This window comes from Rattus rattus, chromosome 5, assembly GCF_011064425.1.
Source record: "Rattus rattus isolate New Zealand chromosome 5, Rrattus_CSIRO_v1, whole genome shotgun sequence".
NCBI classification, from domain to species: Eukaryota; Metazoa; Chordata; class Mammalia; order Rodentia; family Muridae; genus Rattus; species Rattus rattus.
The window spans coordinates 88000044-88020780 of NC_046158.1; the positions used below are offsets into that span (position 1 = coordinate 88000044).

Here is a 20737-nt window from a genome sequence, read left to right on the forward strand (position 1 = left end):
TATACCAGTTATTTTTCAAAGGTGCACAGGATTCAGAAGGCTTAGTACTCTTACTCTCAGTGCAAAGCAGACTTGGGACCCAGGTCCTTACATTTGTCTGCCTATGGGCTGTTCAATTTGCCGGTTAAAAAAAAAGACCAGTCAGCTAGTGATTTAATAGGGTTAACTTTATATGAAATGTAAGTGGAAGGAGCAGAATTCATGCTTCACATTCCTAGGTCCCAGCCATGACCTTCTACTAACTTCTTCCAAGGAAATGTACCAAAAGATAAAGTACAAAACTCAGACTGCTAGGATAATACTACCACAGCAGTGGGGATATTGATTTTAAAAAAACTGAAACCCCTAGGTTAAATATTTTCGAAACTTTCACATTTAGTGAATTAATTGGTGATTTAGTTAAGTTTTTGAGTCAGAGCTCTGTGTAGTTCAGGCTGGTCTTGAACTCACCGTGTAGCTCAGGATGGTCTTGAATTCTTGATCTTCCTGCCTCAACACCCCCTCCCCCAACAAGTACAGAGATTACCAGCATGTACAATCTTGGTCTGGGGTCAGTTTAAAATTTATACTGTTTATATACATAATTCAAATATCAAGATAGTGTTAAAAAGCAGTTTATACCAAGAATTCTGCTTCCACTTGCACCTACCCTACACACAACACCTATAATTGCCATTAGTATAAAATTGTTCTGAAAACATTATTGTCTGCTTTATAGAAATAAAAGCAGATATGACTGTGATTATCTCCCCCCACCAAAAGAAAAATTCTAAAGGAACTGTTTTGCAGAGTGGTTTTAGACACTTAGCACTGGATTTCCGAGACCTTTCCGTTCCAGCTTAAAGGAAAAGAACATGTTCTTCAGAGCTGCCTGAATTTGACTTTAAGAAGTTACTATGGGTTTATTTTCTTACAGTTGAAAACTAGGCTTTTGTATTATATACCTTTTTGTAATTAAAGGCCGTATGTGTAGTATATGTGGGCGCACGTGCATGTGTATATGTGCATATTCGTACCTGTGCACTTGTCTGCATTGGTTCTTAGCAGTAGAACACTGTAGGAAAGCTCACTTGTGAATTCGATAGCTATCCCATCCCACCAAGAGCATTCGCAAACACCCCTCTGTCCGAGAAGTCCATGGTGTGTTGCAGTAAGACGGGAAATAGAAACTTCCAAGTGAACATCGAGTCTTTTACTTTTACCCTGATTTTTCAGTGGGACTATGACACAGTGGAGATAATGTCTCACCCTGGACACAGGCTGACGCCAACTCTAGTGACATGTGTGGAATGGGCCCATGTCGCCACTTGCAAAATTCCCTGTAATGGAAAGTTAAGCATGCATTCATTAGTCGCCTAACTAGCGCGGTTGGCTCCAAAGAACTCAGCTGTTCGTTGGAACAGAAAAGAAAAATTTTCCACCATGATGCTGTGTATCCCAGGCTTTCAATGTTCTCATTTTTCTTACCAACCTCATTTCCAGGACCGACTTCAAGATATACACCTCAAGGCACAGACAAGTCCTGCTCAGAGCATTCATACCCGTGGGATGTTCTTTTGAGGAAGGATTTTGTGCTTCCCCTAAGGTTTATAATTAAATAATTAGTACCTTATATACAATAAACTAAAATTCCAGAGCACAATACGAACACTGAACCGGGCTGCACTGTCAGCACACTTCATACTCCGAGTTGCCCGGCAGCTTCCTGCATTATGCAAGTAGGCAGCCATATGAAAGCAGCATGATTTATGACCCAGATAGCATCGTCCCATTGTGAATGGCATGTATCCCAGGCCACCCTCCCATCACTCTTACCGTTCTCATTGGATTGATTCTTGGTCTCATTTTTCTCTGAGGATAGTGTGCCTTATTTAGAAAAACAAATTCTGCCAGTCCTGCCGCCCTAGGAGAATGTGGCAAATGGAGCGGAGCAGAGCAGTTATCCAATCCAAATAGGCGTTCGTGGATTTATCTACTTACTTCTGTGCTTGCTCACGGGACAGGAGCACACTCTAGATGGCCTGGAATGCACTACATAGCCCAGACTGACTATGAACTCGTGGCAATCCTTCTGCCTCTGCCTCCGCATTGCTGGGATGGCAGGTGAGGTACCATGCCTAATCAAAGAAGATTTTCTAAAATCGAACTTTGGCAGGGATATTTTAAAGGAAGTCACTTTCTTCCCCTCTATGGAACAGTTGAACTTGGACAGTTGCAGTGATGAGAGTGTGTGATCTATACAAGAGACCATCCTTTGATGTATCAGTAGACTCTCAAATGCAAGCTGGGCACAGGGACAAAGACACACTTGATTTGTTAATGACACCTGCAAAGGCTTTCGCAACAGGTATTTCCAGTTTTGTTCTCAGGCTCTTGAAGCCGCCTCTCTCAGTCTCCTCTCTCACAAGGGCGGATAATGGCCAGAGGCAAGATGTTCTATTTGTCATCTATCTCAACACACATATTTAGGATGTCAGCCTCCCACCCCTAGCCCTGAGAGTACTGCTTGCCCCAGGCTGGACCATCTCTTCTGCCACCTTTGTGGTTTTCATTACTTCTTGGGAATACATTTGAGATTGTCTTAGCATAATTTTCTTTCTACAAATATCTTAGCCCTTAAGCTATGATCTTAAAAAGTAGTACATAAAAAAATTTAAAAGAAAAATAGTACATAGGTCACAAATAAGGTTCAATATAGTATTAGACATTTAGACATGCAAAGTCTTAAGTTAGGGTGTTGTAAAGATGTTACGTTACAAGTATATTTTTAAAAGGCACTTAACACTTGTGTCTTGATTGAACTCATTCTTACTTCAGCAGAGAAGCATCTGGTAGCAGTGTTAGTGGTCTATAAAGTACATGGCTCTGTTACAATGTCCAAAAAGTCCCCAGGGGAAAAATGTTTGACACCTCTAATGAATTACTTTCACGTCATGCATAACTTCCACATTCTGTCCTGATAAATATGTATCTGGGATTGGTACCTTAAGGGAATAACCCATGGTATTAACAAAGAAACTTTAAGGTTACATTCAAACTCCATGGAATTAGATTTCAAACACACCATGTATCAGAAACTCTCATATAGGATTTTGTTGAAGTAGATTAAAAAATGTGGATTACAGAGACTACATTATGTATTCACTATGTAGACTTTCAAAATTGAAGACGCCATATCTACATCTGAATCTGTACAGAAGAGCCAAACCCCATCTTCATCATGGTGGGTATAAGCAAGTTTGATGGATACCACAGCTGTGAATTGTGGTTGATTTGATTGCATGGCTCATAGTTAATGAAAGCTAACTGTAGAGTTGTCATTTTTAATACAAAAAGCAACTTAGTAATTCTTAGTATTTACATAGTTGCCCAGAGGATCTTCTGAAGTCCGTCTTCCAGCCACATGACTACTACCAACAATGTTTTTTATTTATAGGTAGTAGGTAGAAATATAGTCATCACCTCATTACTTAGATGACATTTACTGATGAGTTTTCATGTGCCCTCTACACATTTATATTTGGTGAAAGGAGAAAGGATAGAACTCTCACTGCCCAGCTACTTACAGCACTACAGGTTTGAATATTTCAATACCAGTGCTTATGAGGGCGTGGCATTTCCTGACCAGCCATATAGACTGCTTTTTATCTGAGATGTTCCTGGTTTTCTTAGAATTTTTTTAGTAGCTCAAAACACAGTCAGTATCTTGCCTATGGCCTACATGGATTGTTACGCACAGTGTACAGAAACCTCTTACACAAAGACTCAGAAGAGTTGAGAGCTGGAGTAAGGCAGTGGGCAGGGAGACATATTTTATTTTTCCTCCCACATTAAGCTGCAAATAATGAGCGCTTTCCTGTGCATTGCAGTAAGCAATTAAAAGAAATTATAGAGTTGGATGCAAGCGTAACCCGAAGGACAACTGGATGTGTGGAAGCACCAGTTTTCTCCATGTGCTCAGGCTAATCCTCGTTAATACTCAGAACAACGTTGAGTTTCTACAGAATGGGTTGCATGTCCATACATGTTTTGGTATCTACCCACACACTTTCATGTGGTATGACTGTGCATCCCAGGAGAAAGGCTGTGGTGTGTGTGTCTGCACCTCAGTGGAGCCGAACAAACTGATCGCCGAAAATGGTGTCCTAAAGGTGAGCAACAAAGAACTAGTAACCTTCTCTTGCTAATTTTATCCCCCTCCACCCTCAGGACATCGTGATAGTAATTTGAAAAGGATTGTTGTTCTTCTGTTGCCAGGGGCAACTTATCTTCTCAGTTTCTGCCTCCATATATTTCTTGGTTTGGTTTGGTTTTGTTTGAAAATGTAATTTTTTTTTATTGGATAATTTATTTATTTACATTTCAAATGTTATCCTCTTTCCCGGTCCCGCCCATGCCCCTCCCCCTACTTCTAAAGCTTGGTGTTCTGTGTCTTCAGAAGATAGAGTATAATCAATAACGCTCCCTTGTTTAGACAAAAAACAGCTATCCTTCTGAAGCGATGATGTTTAAGACTACTGGTTTTGTTCTCATATGGGTATAATTGTTGACATTTCTGTATTGGAAATTGTGCTGATAGCCACCCTCGAATATGTTGGCTGTGGAAATTTCAGGAGCATCATCTGTAGGAAAGCTGGCAAGGACATGTCTCTACCATAGCTCCGGGCTCCATTGGGTGTGTAGTTGTATGTCAGTGGTCTCAGGTGAACTGCTGGCTGTCTGCAAGAAGAATCTCGATAGCGTATAATGGCAGGAAGATAGGAGTATCCAGCAGTACTCTATAAACAGAATTTTATAAACAGAAGTAGCTAATTGTAAAAAAAAAAAAAAAAAAAGGAAATTGAAATAAGACAGACTGCCTTGACTTCCTTTTTCTGTTTCTTTTGTTTTGAATGGTCCTGGAATGTTTCCAATCCACACAGCAGCGAGCAATACTGCTTAAATGGGATTCCCTTCATCCTCAGATCTAAGAGTTAGCACACACTCTCCCTTAGGGACAGAAAATGTAACTGTATCCATCTTGCATTCTGCTTTTTGGTGCAGGGCACACTTACTCTTTGGAGGCAAGGAGACAAGGAGACAGAGCGTAGCTTTCACTGTATCCTCTGCCTGTAGGTGTGCTTGTATGTAATCTGGAAAAGGCAGTCCTTCAACATGTTGACATCTGCGCCTTTCAACCTGCTGTTCCAGGTAGAATGTGCAGTATCTGTGACACCACCCGAGACAGTAAAACAGTGTCACATCTGCCCTATAAATCCGCACACAGTTTGCCATACTGCCAGGCTTCCCAGTACAGAGCATTCATTCACATGTGGTCTTGTGAATCTGGTAAGTTCTTGATGTTTAGAATCTAGCAATCCTCACAATCATTTGTCAAGAGTTCAGCAGTGGACTAGTTTCCAGTTCTGCTTACAAAATTATTTCGACAACTCCCTCATATTTGTGTTCAATTCCAAAAATTTTAAGCATTTCTTTCATTTTTAACTTTTAAAATTCCATTTAAGGTATTTACCTGGATGATACTGGTTTTAAATATTAGATAGTTACCAGGAAATTGTGCTACCTACTTACTGGTCATCTGTTGTAGTGTCCAACTGAAGTAGGAGAAAGGATTCTGACCCCTGACACATACACATATACATAAACATATACTATGTATATTGCACCTTTGTTGCCAGCACTGTTTTAGTGAGACCTTAATTATATTTTAAATTTCATGGTCCATGAAATGTACACATGGTAGGAAGGAGCTGAGATCTGTTGGCTTCAGGACCAATTCTAAAGTTAAGAAATCTGCCTGAGTGGGAGAGTTCTCTCTGCCTCTGACTCCCCTTTACCACTTCAGAACACAAAGGACCAGAGACATCTGGCTGAAAGCAATTTGACATCTGGCTGAGTGCTTGGAAATCTACTCTCAGATCTAGTTAGTCATGTCATCTCCAGTATGGTTCTCATTGAGTGGGTGATATCAGACTGTGCGAAGTGATTAGGAGAGCTAAATGTGTTTGCATTTGCCTCATAGCACTTGGGAAAAATTAGTAATTGAATTGCAGTCCAGATTTATATCAGCGGTACCCTACAAATGCTCATGTAACAGTGTTTATTTATAGGTATCCTGTACCTTATGGTATGGACAGAATGAAAAAGCCAGTTGGCAAAAGAGCCAAGGTTTTACTTAACACCATTACAAAATCAACAAAACACATGCAGTGGGTGTTGAATCAGAAAGGAGATGTCAGGTAACCCCGTGGCATCCTGAGAAAGAACCGTAGTGCTCACCTTGATGTCGCCCATTTTCTTCCTTATCTCTCTTGACTGACTTTCTCTCTATGGCTTCCTCTATTATAGCTCAGCTTTGATAAGTTTGTAAGTCTACTTAAATATCTGAAGCTAGTTCTGGTAGTGGGTAAGATACATGGGATGAGGGAGGGAAATCTGAGATGCTGCATTTCTTACGAGCTCCTTGGTGATGCCAATGCAGCTTGGGTATTGATTACAATTTGAGAAAAAAAAGCAAGGGCTCATCTAGTTTGAATTTTGTCTCATCCCTGTACTTCCTAAGACTCTAATTTCAGATACCACAAATCTCTTTTTTTCCTTGAGCATTTCTCTCACGTTTTTATTATTATTGTATTATTATTGTATTATTATTTGAATGTACAATGGGTCTGCATAGCTTTATATTCATTTACGTGATTATGGGTACATGGGTAGCATGATGTGTATATGGAAGTCATAGGACAGCCCTGAGCAGTGTTCCTCATCTTCTAGGTTGTTTGAGATGAGATCTAATCATTGCTGCATATGCCAGGCTGGCTCAAAAGCTTCTGGTGGGTTTCCTGTCTCTGCCTACCATCTTCCCATAGGAGATGCTGAAATTACCAAAGCTCACGTGATGTGTATGACTTTTACATGGGTTTTGAAGATGCAAACTCAAATCCTTCAGTTTGCACAACAATTGTTTTCCTCATTGATCTGTCTTCTTAGCCCTTTACTGACAATTTTGAATCACAATAATAAACAATAAATGGTACCCGATATTTAAGACTTTAGGCTGTATAAAATTAATTTCAACATTGAGTTTTTTGCATAAATTCAAAAGTATATATTTACGTACAGTTTAGTTGTAGTTCACTTGCATCGATGTAATGCTAAAGATGTTTTCACATCCCTGTTCACTTCCAAAGCCATCATCGCCTTCACAAAAATCCCACCTATGGTGCTATAGAGATGGCTCAGCAGTGAAGAGCACTAGATGTTCTTCCAAAGAGCCAGGGTGTCAATTCCTAGCACCCACATGGTGGCTCACACACAATCTTGGAACTTGCTACTTCCAAGGGAATTGAATGCCCTCTTCTGACTTCTATAAGTACCAGGCGTGCACTTTTGGACAGATGTACTTGTAAGCAAATCACTTGTACAGATAAAATAAAATAATTTTAAAACTCCCATCCATGACTGCATAGTAATTGATGAACATCTGTTATTAAATCTGATATTCATGTGATAAAGTGACAAGTTGCTTATTACAGAATGAGTCAATAACACATAATGATACTAATCTAAATTAATAATATTTGTCTACCATGTGCGAGGATTTGGTAAACAATACCTTGTTAGGTGAGTGGCAACAAATACTGCCAGGACATCAGAAGAAAATAAAATCCTAATTTAAAAAGATTTTAGTTCTTGATTGTCAGCTGCCAGTTGGGCCCTATAATTAAAAATAGCTGTTCTAGAGGATATTTAAAAATGCATATTTGATATGCAAGTGAGTTAGGAATGCGTGGTGCTGAGGCTCATTTGTTAGAGTCATGCGCTGTTTAGGCAAAAGAAAATGACAGGTAAGAATAGGTCTTGCTAGAAGTCTCTGACATTCAGGAACCTCCATTGGTTGTGGGAAACACTAGGCTGCCTGAGGCAGTGTTAACAGCAGCACTTCAAACCTCTGGAACATGGCAGCTGTGCCTAAGGTTAGGATGTAAGTTAGAGAGTTCGCTGCCCAGAGCTGCTCTTTCTATAAGATCATTTTTTTATTCCTTCTTCCCAAATCCAACGCATTATTTCAGCTGATACTAAGACTTATGGCCCATACTTTAACAAAACCTCCCCCTTGTACTGCTCAATAGCACCAGCATAAACATTATTAGATCATTCAGTATCTAGAGAATCTAGTTGACCTAATATACTGTACAACTTACTGTGTGTAAGAATTCCAGGGAGAATTATTTAATACATAGACTAATCAAACTATTTGGTTTTTGTAGTATCATTAAATAAAGTTTGTGTCACATTTAATGCCATGCAAAAGTCAGAAGTTAGAGTACTCTGATATGAAAGACCATGCTTTATAGAAAGCTATATTAGTATTTTGAGAGAAATAGAACCAGTGTAGATATAGATGTTTGAACACAGGCATATTGTAGACATTGGCACATATGATTATGAAGGTTAAGAGGCACCATGAGATGTTGTCTGCAAGCTGTAGACCCTGTTGTGCTGTAGCATGGCTTGGTCCATATGTGAAAGCACAAGAGTCTAAGATCTACTCATACAAGTCCAGAGAGCTGAGAGTTCTGATGTCTAACATTAGAACTTGTGTCTGTGTGACAATGAGTCTTAGAAAAGATGAAGATAAATCAGTTATGAGGAGGGGGAGCTGATTCCCCTTCCTCTCTTGTTGTTTTATCTGGGCACCAGCCAATGACATGGATTGTGTCCACCCACAATTGAGGACAGACTTTCCTATTCAATCCACCAATTTGTCTCACAATCTCCTCTGGCAACACAATCACACCTCAAAACAATATTCTTTAGTCTATCCATTTTAATACCTAAATTTAACCTTCACTCCGGTGTCTTTGACTATCTTGGGACACAAATATTTAAACATTACCTTATAAAGGTATTTCTAAAAACTTTGAAACATCTACATTATCAAATATTATTTTCAAAATTATCTATTATCTTCAATGAAATGGACAACCAGCTAAGTAGGTGAATATCTGTAATGATCATTCTATTTTTCCATTTTAATTATAAATTTCAACTTTAATTATCTTCTTTGAGGAATGTGTGGGTGTATTTAGTATTGTCTTATTTTTTGTTTATTCTTGGTTTAGCAATACATGAGAAAATAACATGGAAATTATAGATGGATGAAACAAACTAGTGCCTTTACTGTAAGGCTACACTTCTGGAATCTAGATTCGGAATCTAGGTTCTGACCTTGTTCTATCAGGGGAACCACACAGAGTGGATGAGTTGATTAAAAACTCTGATCCTCTTTGCTGCAGCACAAAATGGGGATAATTATAGTTACCTGTATCTCTTGGGTCCTATGAGTCTTAATTACTTAATATTTGCGAAGCACTTGGAGATCTTTGAATTAAAAGTGCTGAGCCATTGAACCAAAGTTCAGTACAGTTATAATTGGAATGAAAGTTTGTAGTTTCTCCTCATCTTTATCTCTCTATGTCCTGTTCTTCTGTCAAGCCAAAGATTACTGATGGTTGCTACTTAACTCTACTTCTGTAACCACTTTCCATTTCAAACCATGTTTCAATAAAAAGATTGAAACAGACCCATAATTCCACAAGTAAACAACTACTTAGTGTTTATTTTTAAAGCTCACTATTCAATAAGGATATAATTATTGAACTTATTTAGTCTAGTCTGCCATTCCTTGAAGTCTTCTGTGTGCCATGCTAAACACCCCCCTCTGCTCAGAAACTCTTATAGGACCTTCTGGGCCCATAAAGCAGTATCCAATTTAGTTATCGTCATCCCTAGAACCTTATGAAATTGGGCAGTTGTTTCATCTTGTTTCTTATGACTTCTGGTACAGAGCTCTTCTAACTCTAGTCCTTCTCTCACCTCGAACCCACTCACCATTCAATCATCACCCACTTCTATCCTATACAGAGATCTCAGAATTCTATGAAAACTTCACAAAGCATTTCTTCATTTCTTACCTGAAAAGAGCATCTTTCTCTCTTTAAAACTTCATCTATATCTTCCCTGGATCATTTGTCTTTTCCTAAAGTTATGTGATGGTCTTAACTCCTTCTTAGACAGTAGAACTAGAAAATGAATCCCTTGCCTTACAATTGAACAAGTAAGGTTGATATATGACTGTGGTGAAATCAGATGAAAGTTAGACATTTTTAATGTTATTGTGCAGGTTTTCATTAGTGTGTCCCTTAGGGTTTTACTGCTGTTAAGAGACACCATGACATCTACACAATGGAATACTACTCAGCTATCAAAACCAATGACTTTATGAAATTCATAGGCAAATGGATGGAACTGAAAATATCATCCTGAGTGAGGTAACCGAATCACAGAAAAACACACATGGTATGCACTCGTTGATAAGTGGCTATTAGCCCAAATGCTCAAATTACCCTAGATGCACAGAACACATGAAACTCAAGAGGGATCACCAAAATGCGGATGCTTCACTCCTTCTTTAAAAAAGGGAACAAGAGTACCCTTAGGAGGGGATAGGGATGCAAATATTAGAACAGAGACTGAAGGAACACCCATTCAGAGCCTGCCCCACATGTGGCCCATATATATACAGCCACCAAAACTAGATAAGATTGATGAAGCTATGCAGTGCATGCTGACAGGAACCAGATATAGATCTCTCCTGAGAGACACAGCCAGAACATGTCAAATACAGAGGCAAATGCTAGCAGCAAACAACTAAACTGAGAACGGTACCCCCGTTGGAGGAATTAGAGGAAGGATTGAAAGAGTTGAAGGAGCTTACAACCCCATAAGAACAACAATGCCAACCAACCAGAGTTTCCAGGGACTAAACCACTACCCAAAGACTATACATGGACTGACCCTGGGCTCCAACTACATAGGTAGCAATGAATAGCCTAGTAAGGGCACCAGTGGAAGGGGAAGCCCTTGGTCCTGCCAAGGCTGGACCCCCAGTGAATGGTATTATGGGGGGAAGGAGGTAATGGGGGGAGGAGGGGAACACCCATATAGAAGAGAAGGGGGAGGGTTAGGGGGATGTTGGCCTGGAAACCGGGAAAGGGAATAACATTTGAAATGTAAATAAGAAATACCCAATTTAATAGAGATAAAAAAAAAAAAGAGAGACAGCATGACCAAGGCTACTCTTATAAGGGCAACATTTAATTGGGTCTGGCTTACAGGTTCAGAGAGTTCAGTCCATTATCATCATGGCAGGATCATAGCTGCATCCAGGCAGGAATGGTGATGGAGATGAGAGTTCTACATTTTTATCTGAAAGCTGCTAGAAGACTGGCTTCCAGTCAGCTAGGATGAGAGTCTTAAAGCCCACATTTACAGTGACACACCTACTCCCACAGGAACACACTTCCTAGTAATGCCGGTCCCTGGGCCAAGCATATTCAAACCACCACAATGTGGTTTTAATAGGTCTGTACCCTATACGACAGAATTAAACATTAATTGATCTTTCTGTAACATTTCATTATCCTTGATAGTTACAGAAAACATTAAACTGTTTTCTTTTGCTTACATACAAAATCCAAAGAGAATAGGAGTAAATAAAGCTTCTGTGGTCTTCTCATCTCCATTTTTTATTTTATTTTTTTGACTTGCCTCTATGATTATTTAGTTCTTCTCAATTTTGGCCATGAAAATTTAGTTCTAACATGATTAACTTAAAGGAAGAAAGCATTTATCTTGGCTTGCACTTCCTGGTCACCTGGCACCACTGCTTCTAGGCATAATGTCACAGAGCCCCCAGCTCCTATGGCTTCTACCTTGTCCTATTGACCATTTAACAACTGATCCATCAATAGATATACCATTGATAGGGTGAGAGCCCTCATGATCTATTCATAGTCTAAATGACCTACTTCTACACATAGCTTCAGTGAGAACCAAGTCTTCAACTCACAAGGGGAAGATCTAAATGATGACCATGATTAAGAACAGTTCTAATAGAATCTTTATCATGCTGGCTTTAGAAAGTTGGCCTTTGTGATTTGTTTAACTATAAGGAAATGATCCCCAAGTTTCATAAGCTCCCTCTTTGTCATACACTTTCTCTACCCTGTGATTAATATTCTAAAACTGGCATAAAGTTCTGGTAGTAAAAACGAGAGTGAGGAGACCTATTAGTTTTGTGACATTTGACAGAATTAGAAGTGTAATTGCTCTAACTATGTGACCATGATGATATTAACTGTCCTCTCTTTGCAACAATTTAATTTGATGAAGATTATGAATGCTTTATAATCTTTTAGACAGCACAAGTTATTGTGGTACGATAGCAGAGGAACAAGCTATCATGAATATTGCTCTGGTTGGATGTTTAGGTCTTCTAACTAAGCTTTCTTTTTCTTTTTTTTCTATGTAACATACTTTATATTGACTTTACTGAGATGAAGCTAAGAAAGTCTTCCAAGAACCTATTTTCTTACAGAAGACAGGCCATAACTAGTAACTACTGTTAATGGTTGGTGGGGGAGGCATAAAGTACCAAATATGATCATGATAATGTAGAATCAAGGAGAAGCCAACGTGTGCTGGCGTAATTAGAGAAGGTGGCAAGTACAGCAAATTTTAGTGCTTAAACTAAACTTGGCCATCATGAAAGATGGCCAAGGCTCAGTTCCCTAGAGGTAGAGAGGAGAAAGCTCTATTTTCAGGGAAAATCAAATAATTTCCACTGATGACAAAGGATCACAGGGACCCTGGCCTACTCAGAAGTGAAGTCATTGTAAGGTTTTTTGTGAGAGAATAGCATAGGAGTGTTTTGTCAGGAGTTTAATAGGACAGAAAGGGTGTCCCACACAACAAGGAGAAATGATGGTCAAAAATGAGATGATAAAGCCTGATCCAGGATGGTAGCAGTGGACTGGAAAAAGAAATATTGGTAAAATAAGTTTGGATGGAGACATTAGTAAAATGTCTATACAGGAAGACTATACAGGAAATGTGGTGTCAAACTTTATATCAAATTCTATTCTGAACATTTTAGTCAATTCCAGGATTACCCAAAGTATCAGATAGCCATGATTTAAAAAGCCAGAGCTTGGCATGACGGTACATGTCATATCCCAACACTTCAGAAGCTGAGTCAGGAGGATTGAGACTGGAGCCAAGACCATCCTGGTGTACATAGTAAGAAACATACAATAAACAGGCAAAGTGGGTCATGCTTTTGTGCTCACAAAAAGTATTGAGTTACTGTTCAAGGTGTTTTCTGAAGTCTTGATAGCAAATAGGCCAAAAGGATTGCTAAAATACCACTGGGAGGGTGTCAGAGGAGTGGGGCTAGGTGTATTACCGCCCAGTTAATTACTGAGTCTACTTAGATGCTCAGCCTGGGACAAAGTCTATGTGTAAACTTACAGGGAAAGCTGAGTCATATTTACTCAGAGGCCAATTGTTTACTTAGAATTTGCTTATGAATTGCTGAACCAGTGATAGACAGAGCCTTGAGTCTTTCTGTATCAGAATGTTACCAATAAAACTGATAAATGAGACGCACCCCCCCGAAATAGAAAAATGTATCATTAAAAGACTCATTGGTGTAACAGTGATAAAACACTGTAGCTAAAATGCCTCAATACCTCCAGTCATTTAAAAGCATATAACCTTTAGTAAATGCTTACAAAATTCTACGTCTCATTACTTCTAAAATTCATTTTCTTTTGTTTTTTCTGCTTTTTTAATGTACTTAAGTTATATATATATATATATATGAGTTTTCAAGAGGAAAAATGGCTTATAATGGCAAATCTTCACCAACGTGGTATAGATGACTAAAATATTAATTAATTAATTAATTAATTAATGAGATAGGGTCCCTCTGGTTAGCCTGGAACTCATACGTAGAATAGGCATAGACTGGTTTTGAATATATAAAGATCCACTTGTCCCTATTTCCTGATTGCTGGTGTTGAAAGTATGCACCAGTATAAAATAGTTTAAATATGTATTATTTCATTGACCTAAATTTGAAGGTCCCTTGAGTCCTTCAAATGTAGACTTGTGATATTAGGAGAAAAGTTTCCTTCAGTGGTGTACCACCTGCCCAGATCCAAAACCTTCATGCAAGATCCATTTCTGTAATGGTGCTGGATATAAAACACTCCTAAAATTTTAGATAGTAGCAGGACTAACAGGTGTATTTTCCTCAAGCCGATTTGCCTTTCTAATCTTAAATCATTATGTGGTCCAAGCACTTTCTCTTGTCAATAGTATAAAACATGATACAATCAAACAAATATGAACAAGCTTACAATCCTCTTAGTAACTTACAAATTCATACTGGTTCATTGTATCCAAACTAAAAGCTGCAAAGATACTCTATAGAAAACAGCAACAACAAAGATTCCTAGGACACAAGTGGGCAAGTGGCTCAAGACCCTTGGCTAAGGAGGAGGTGGCTATAAGTAATGGAGATGCTGTGCAGAGCAGGGAAGATGGCTTTCAGACAGTGTCCAATCTCCTGAGGAAGGAAGATGCGAGCCTTCTTCAGAGGGATGCTGCACTAGTCTCAAATCGTTGCCTGGACTTGAGTGTGAAATGTCTCACTTTCCTTCCTGTCTGGCTGTGCTTGGGTAACTAGCTCTGTGAACAACTTCCTCTTTCTGTGGCTGGTGTGTGGAGGCCGTGCGCATCTATGAAGTCTGAAACTGTCGTGAGCGTTGCTCTCCTGAGGGGAAGAGCCTCAAGATAATCGTGATGCCACTGTAGAATTGAGGAGGGCTTTACTGTCCCACTTCAGTGAGAATTCCCATAGCTTGTGCTGCATAAGCTGTCTGTGTGGCCTGTTCGGACGCCACATAGGATCATTGCTGTCTTCTCGTTGATTGGCTACCCCTACCATCCAAGCAGTTCTGAGTATGTTTACTATTTATGCAAACTGAAGGTGTGTACATGAGGAAATTTCCATTGGTGGTAGACTACCTTGTCTCTTTCAAAAGTGGATGATAGAAACTTTGATTTTTCAATACTAAAGCTTTCGGCCATTTCTGCACTATTGACTGGAGGTAGGTTGTTTTTGTGTTCAGCAACTCATCGTGGACAGAAACATAATTCCTTTCTGGTGGACTTACCCTGCATAATGAGTGCTGTGCGTGTATGTCTTTACGAGTCTATGTTCCACAGCTGATAAGTAGAAAGAAAGTTAGCACGGTAGAGTTAAAGGAATTCTACTCGTTACTACTAAGAGGCGCAATGCTTCCGGTAAGTAACTCAGAAGTCTCCCACCACCTGACGTAACCATAGGTATGTCTTAATTTTGCTTCTTATTCAATTTTAGTTGGGTTTTGCAGAGCGTGCTTAAAGATGCAAGCCAAATTTTAAGAGTGATTTAACTTTGTGGTGTGTTGTTAAGAGACATCATAGGGAACTTCAAATGCACAGAAAGAAACCCTAGCTGCCAGTGTGTAAAATACTACTCAGCTTAGTAAAGGTATGACACCTCAGTGTTACACACACACACACACACACACACACACACACACACACACACACACACACACAGGAGTTCTGCTAATGAGAAGTTGCGCTCTCTTTGGTTTACCAGAACAAGCCATCGAAGTACCATCGGAGAGCTGTCCGCACGTGAAAGGCATTGATTGATCCGGACTTGAATGCCTTTCCTTGAGGACTCGTCCAGCTTTCCCCTTTCCCTTGTTTTCATACCTGCCTCAGGCCCATCGTTAGAACAAACCTATTGAAAATGAATTGTTTGGAAATAAGCAAAACCTTCTCAGATGCAGTAAAACCTAGAGATGGGCTCTCTAGTTCCTAAAGTTTCTTCATGACACCAGACAAATCCTGTGTGGCCTTTAGCTTCCCTATCTGAAAAACACGGTGGTCCAAAGCGCTGTCACACTGCCTGTAGGGAGAAAGGCCCCTCCCAGCTCTCCTGCTCAGACTGCTCAGAGCTGCAGCCAGCCAGCCCTCTAGCCACTACTGTTTCCACCACACATTCCTACCAAGGACTGTGCTGCTGACTTGAAAGGAAGATTACTATTCCACTTGCAGTTGTTGCTTAGTAACATTTGTGATTGTGTTTCTGGTGACAGCGTGAGCAGAGATCATTAAAAATTAAACCCCCAAAGCTGCTAAAGTGGGAGGAAGTGGGAGCGGGGAAGCCACAGTGCCTTCACTTGCTTAGAAACCGTTTACTCTCAGGCTTACATGTAAATCTTGAGGAAAACACTGCATGTCTCTGGTTTATATTAAGCTACATACAGCACGGTAACTGACATTGATTTGTGTCCCCTGCAGCTGGAGTGGATCAGTAAGACATTAAAAAAAAAAAGGTCTGAAATTACAAGCAGATGGGCCACATGGTGTCCCCATGAAAGTACGGTCTAACCTGTTCCGTGTCTGTCTCTGCTTCCTTCCCACAGTTCCACCAGGTGAGAAGAGTGATGACCATCCTTTTCCTTACTATGGTTATTTCATACTTCGGTTGCATGAAGGCTGCGCCCATGAAAGAAGCAAACGTCCACGGACAAGGCAACTTGGCCTACCCAGCTGTGCGGACCCATGGGACTCTGGAGAGCGTGAATGGGCCCAGGGCAGGTTCGAGAGGTCTGACGACGACGTCCCTGGCTGACACTTTTGAGCACGTGATCGAAGAGCTGCTGGATGAGGACCAGAAGGTTCGGCCCAACGAAGAAAACCATAAGGACGCGGACTTGTACACTTCCCGGGTGATGCTCAGCAGTCAAGTGCCTTTGGAGCCCCCTCTGCTCTTTCTGCTGGAGGAATACAAAAATTACTTGGATGCCGCAAACATGTCTATGAGGGTTCGGCGCCACTCCGACCCCGCCCGCCGTGGGGAGCTGAGCGTGTGTGACAGTATTAGCGAGTGGGTCACAGCGGCAGATAAAAAGACTGCAGTGGACATGTCCGGTGGGACGGTCACAGTCCTGGAGAAAGTCCCGGTATCAAAAGGCCAACTGAAGCAATATTTCTACGAGACCAAGTGTAATCCCATGGGTTACACGAAGGAAGGCTGCAGGGGCATAGACAAAAGGCACTGGAACTCGCAATGCCGAACTACCCAATCGTATGTTCGGGCTCTTACTATGGATAGCAAAAAGAGAATTGGCTGGCGGTTCATAAGGATAGACACTTCCTGTGTATGTACACTGACCATTAAAAGGGGAAGATAGTGGATTTATGTTGTATAGATTATATTGAGACAAAAATTATCTATTTGTATATATACATAACAGGGTAAATTATTCAGTTAAGAAAAAGATAATTTTATGAACTGCATGTATAAATGAAGTTTATACAGTACAGTGGTTCTACAATCTATTTATTGGACATATCCATGACCAGAAAGAAACAGTCATTTGCGCACAACTTTAAAAGTCTGCATTACATTCCTCGATAATGTTGTGGTTTGTTGCCGTTGCCAAGAATTGAAAACAAAAAGTTTAAAAAAAAATAATAAATTGCATGCTGCTTTAATTGTGAATTGATAATAAACTGTCCCTCTTTCAGAAAACAGACAAAAAAACAAAAAACAAAAAAAAGCAAAAACAAAAATTTGAACCAAAACATTCCGTTTACATTTTAGACACTAAGTATCTTCGTTCTTGTTAGTACTCTGTTCTACTGCTTTCAACTTCTCATAGCGTTGGAATTAAAACTATGTCAAGGTGCTGTTGTCATTGCTTTACTGGCTTAGGGGATGGGGAACGGGAGGGGTAGATTTCTGTTTGTTTTGTGTTTTATTTCGTTTGTTTGTTTGTTTTGTTTTTTTAGTTCCACCCGGAGTAGGGATGGAGAAAATTTCTTCACTCTCCATTCTGGTTGATAAAGCGTTACATTTGTATGTTGTAAAAAATGTTTGCAAAATCCAATCAGATGACTGGAAAACAAATAAAAATTAAGGCAACTGAATAAAATGCTCACACAACACTGCCCATGATGTATCTCCCTGGTCCGCCAGGTCACTCTTCTGGCATGGGTCAGGGAAAGCTGCTTTTATTGGAAAGACCAGCATTTGTTTAAAGCACATTCTTTCCCTCCCTCCTCCCATTTTGGTCCCTTTCTTTTTTGTTTTGTTTTAAGAAAGAAAATTAAGTTGCGCGCTTTGAAATATTTTATCACTGCTGTGAACAGATGAACAATGTGTGTCATTTCATGACACTCGTGGAAAACAGTGATTTTTTTTTTTATTTTTTGCCCTAAGGAGAAACAAGTAAGAATAACCGAAAATGTTCTTTTTTTTTTTTAAAGGCATAAACAGTGGATAAATTGTAATATGGCCTAACAATGTTTGCAGATAAAAGATATTGCATACAGCCAGATACTTAGACTAGAGCAGGGATCCACACTGCCACTGAAATGCGACTGAATGGCCCTGTGGAGGCTAAGTGGAGCTGACATACTATTTCCTGGCAGTGCAGGAGGAATTTCTGAGTGGCCATCCTGAGGTCTAGATGGAGGTGGGGAATGGTACTTGAGACATTCCTAAAGGAAGGCTGGGAAGCACCCTTCAGAGCAGGCTCTGGAATGATGTGTCAAGTTTCTTAGGCCTTCTGCTTTAAGTGCCTACGTTACCTAACAGTGCTCAAGAGGTTCTCAATTGGAGAACCACACTCAAATCCATTTATGGCCTCCATCCCATTCCTAAATAATTATGGATAAAGTTGGATTAACCTGGAGCAGCTCTGGATCCAAATATGGCATAGCAGTGATGCTATCAGTGCAGCATGATGGGAAATGTTTGCTGTGAAGAGACTTAACTTTCTTTGAGCTTAGACTTCAGGAAGCCTAGGTTTTATTTATTTATTTATTTTGAGACATTTTGGTGAAAGGAAAAAAGAAAGAAGAAAACAAACAAACAAAACCAGAAAAAGCACCAAAACTTAGGCAGAATGAGCAATGTCTGTCTGTAAGGGCTAGAATGACAAGGCATAGGAAGGTGCTTTCACTGTGAAAGAGACAAGAACACAGGAGGAAATACTGCTTAGGCGAAGAGCACAGAAAGCTCCTGATAGTTCTGTCCATTCAGCACAAGGGTCCCTTCTACACTTTACCCCTTGGGGTTAGGAGAAGTCAAGCTGGAAGCCTGAATGAATGGCCCCAATGAGAACTAGTGTTAAGCCCATTTCCCTAGTGAGGATTTTCGCAAGCGTGAATGTGTTAGTGGTTACCTGACTGGGCTCCTGGGCATCAGAAAAAGAGGCAAACAATTGCTTCGTCTTAGGAGTGGAACGGAAGAAAAAAAGTGGCTGTCCACTGTGACTCAGGGAGTGAAGATACCATCAGCAAATAGCTCTTTTTGTTCAACTGTTCCTTTAGAACTAGTCTGTCTTCTGGAGTCCCACTGAATCCCCTGTTTTTGGAAGACTTCACGTAGCCTAGATTGTTTTGTGCCGTTTGACAACATTAATCTCTGTCATCATTTTTAACCTATTAAGGAATGCTTGGAATATCTGCTATATGTTAACTTTTTGCAGCTTCATTCTGAGAGACGTTAGTCAAACAAATAAAAGGAGCCCCATCACAATCTCACGGTATTCGAAGGGCCAGGTCGGTTAGGTGGCTTCATAGGAGACCCTCCGCAACTGTGTGGTCAGTGGCTGGCTCTCATACCCACTAAGATACATCATAGCTCCATGTCGGTGGTTTATGTTGACCTGAGATTGATTTGTTAAAATCTCTCCTCTGTTTCTGTTCGTTCTGTTTCCGTCCTGTTCTGTTCCGTTCTGTTCTGAAAGTCTTGCTGTGGTCTCTTTTTGGCAGAAGTGTTTCATGCATGGCAGCAGGCCTGATGCTTTTTATAGTGATTCCCATTGAAACTGTAAGTAAATGTCTGTGGCCTTGTTCTCTCTATGGTAAAGATATTATTCACCATGTAAAACAAGAAAAATATTTATTGTATTTTAGTATATTTATATAATTATGTTATTGAAAAAAAATTGGCATTAAAACTTAACCACATCAGAAGCCTATTGTAAATACAGGTTCTATTTAAGTGTACCAATTAACATATAATATATGTTTTAAATATAGAATTTTTAATGTTTTTAAATATATTTTCAAAGTACATAAAATCTGGGGGTTCTGGGTTTTTTTCTCTTCACTGTAAAATATGAAAATGTGTTTTATTATAAATACATGTGTTCCTTGCTTTAAGACCATCCTGACTAGTGGTAGCAATTGAACAGTTCTCCACACAGGAAGCTGATTTCAAAGCATGGGGAGGCCAATCCTGCAGTCTGTAAGCTTCAGAGAAGCTCCAGGATTGGGCCTGTCTTCTGTGGTAGAAGACAGGAGTGTCATTTTCTAGGACACTTGAGACTTTTCCCTTTGAAGTGATATACTTTCATCAAATACCAAATCATGCATCCTAGCAACATCAGGATTCATGAACCAGGGCTGGCAGGCTCTATTTGATTATGAAATAACTGTTTTTAAAAAAATCAAAGTAGGTTTACTTAGGGATAATGAGAATAAATTGGCTCAAATTTAGAAAGTCAATGACTGAAAAACCTGCAGAAATTCAATATTTGGAGACAGGTCATGTCCCCTTGGTTTGGAAGTGATGCCATTTGCAGCATGTGCTTGTATCCATTGCACTGATTTAATTTTTGTATGTGGAGCATGCAGATTTTATATCATAGTATCCATGATCTAACAGATTGCTACAATCTCTAAAAAGATTTGCCTCCGTGATGGCTGCCAAGCCGCTGGGTAATTTAGTTAAAGTGTTTAAAGTTATCACTAC

General features: G+C 39.8%; 1 protein-coding gene across 6 annotated transcripts in view; it reads left to right on the top strand.

Moving 5' to 3' along the window:
• The window catches only part of Bdnf (brain derived neurotrophic factor), a 50566-nt gene extending 30503 nt beyond the window's left edge, over positions 1-20063 (top strand). For all 6 annotated transcript variants that reach the window (XM_032903863.1, XM_032903865.1, XM_032903866.1 and 3 more), the window contains exon 2: positions 16392-20063. In XM_032903863.1, coding sequence (XP_032759754.1) covers positions 16392-17162 — 771 coding nt within the window. In that variant the 3' untranslated portion in view covers positions 17163-20063. The remainder of the gene's footprint in view (positions 1-16391) is intronic.
• The last annotated feature ends 674 nt before the right edge of the window (positions 20064-20737 follow it).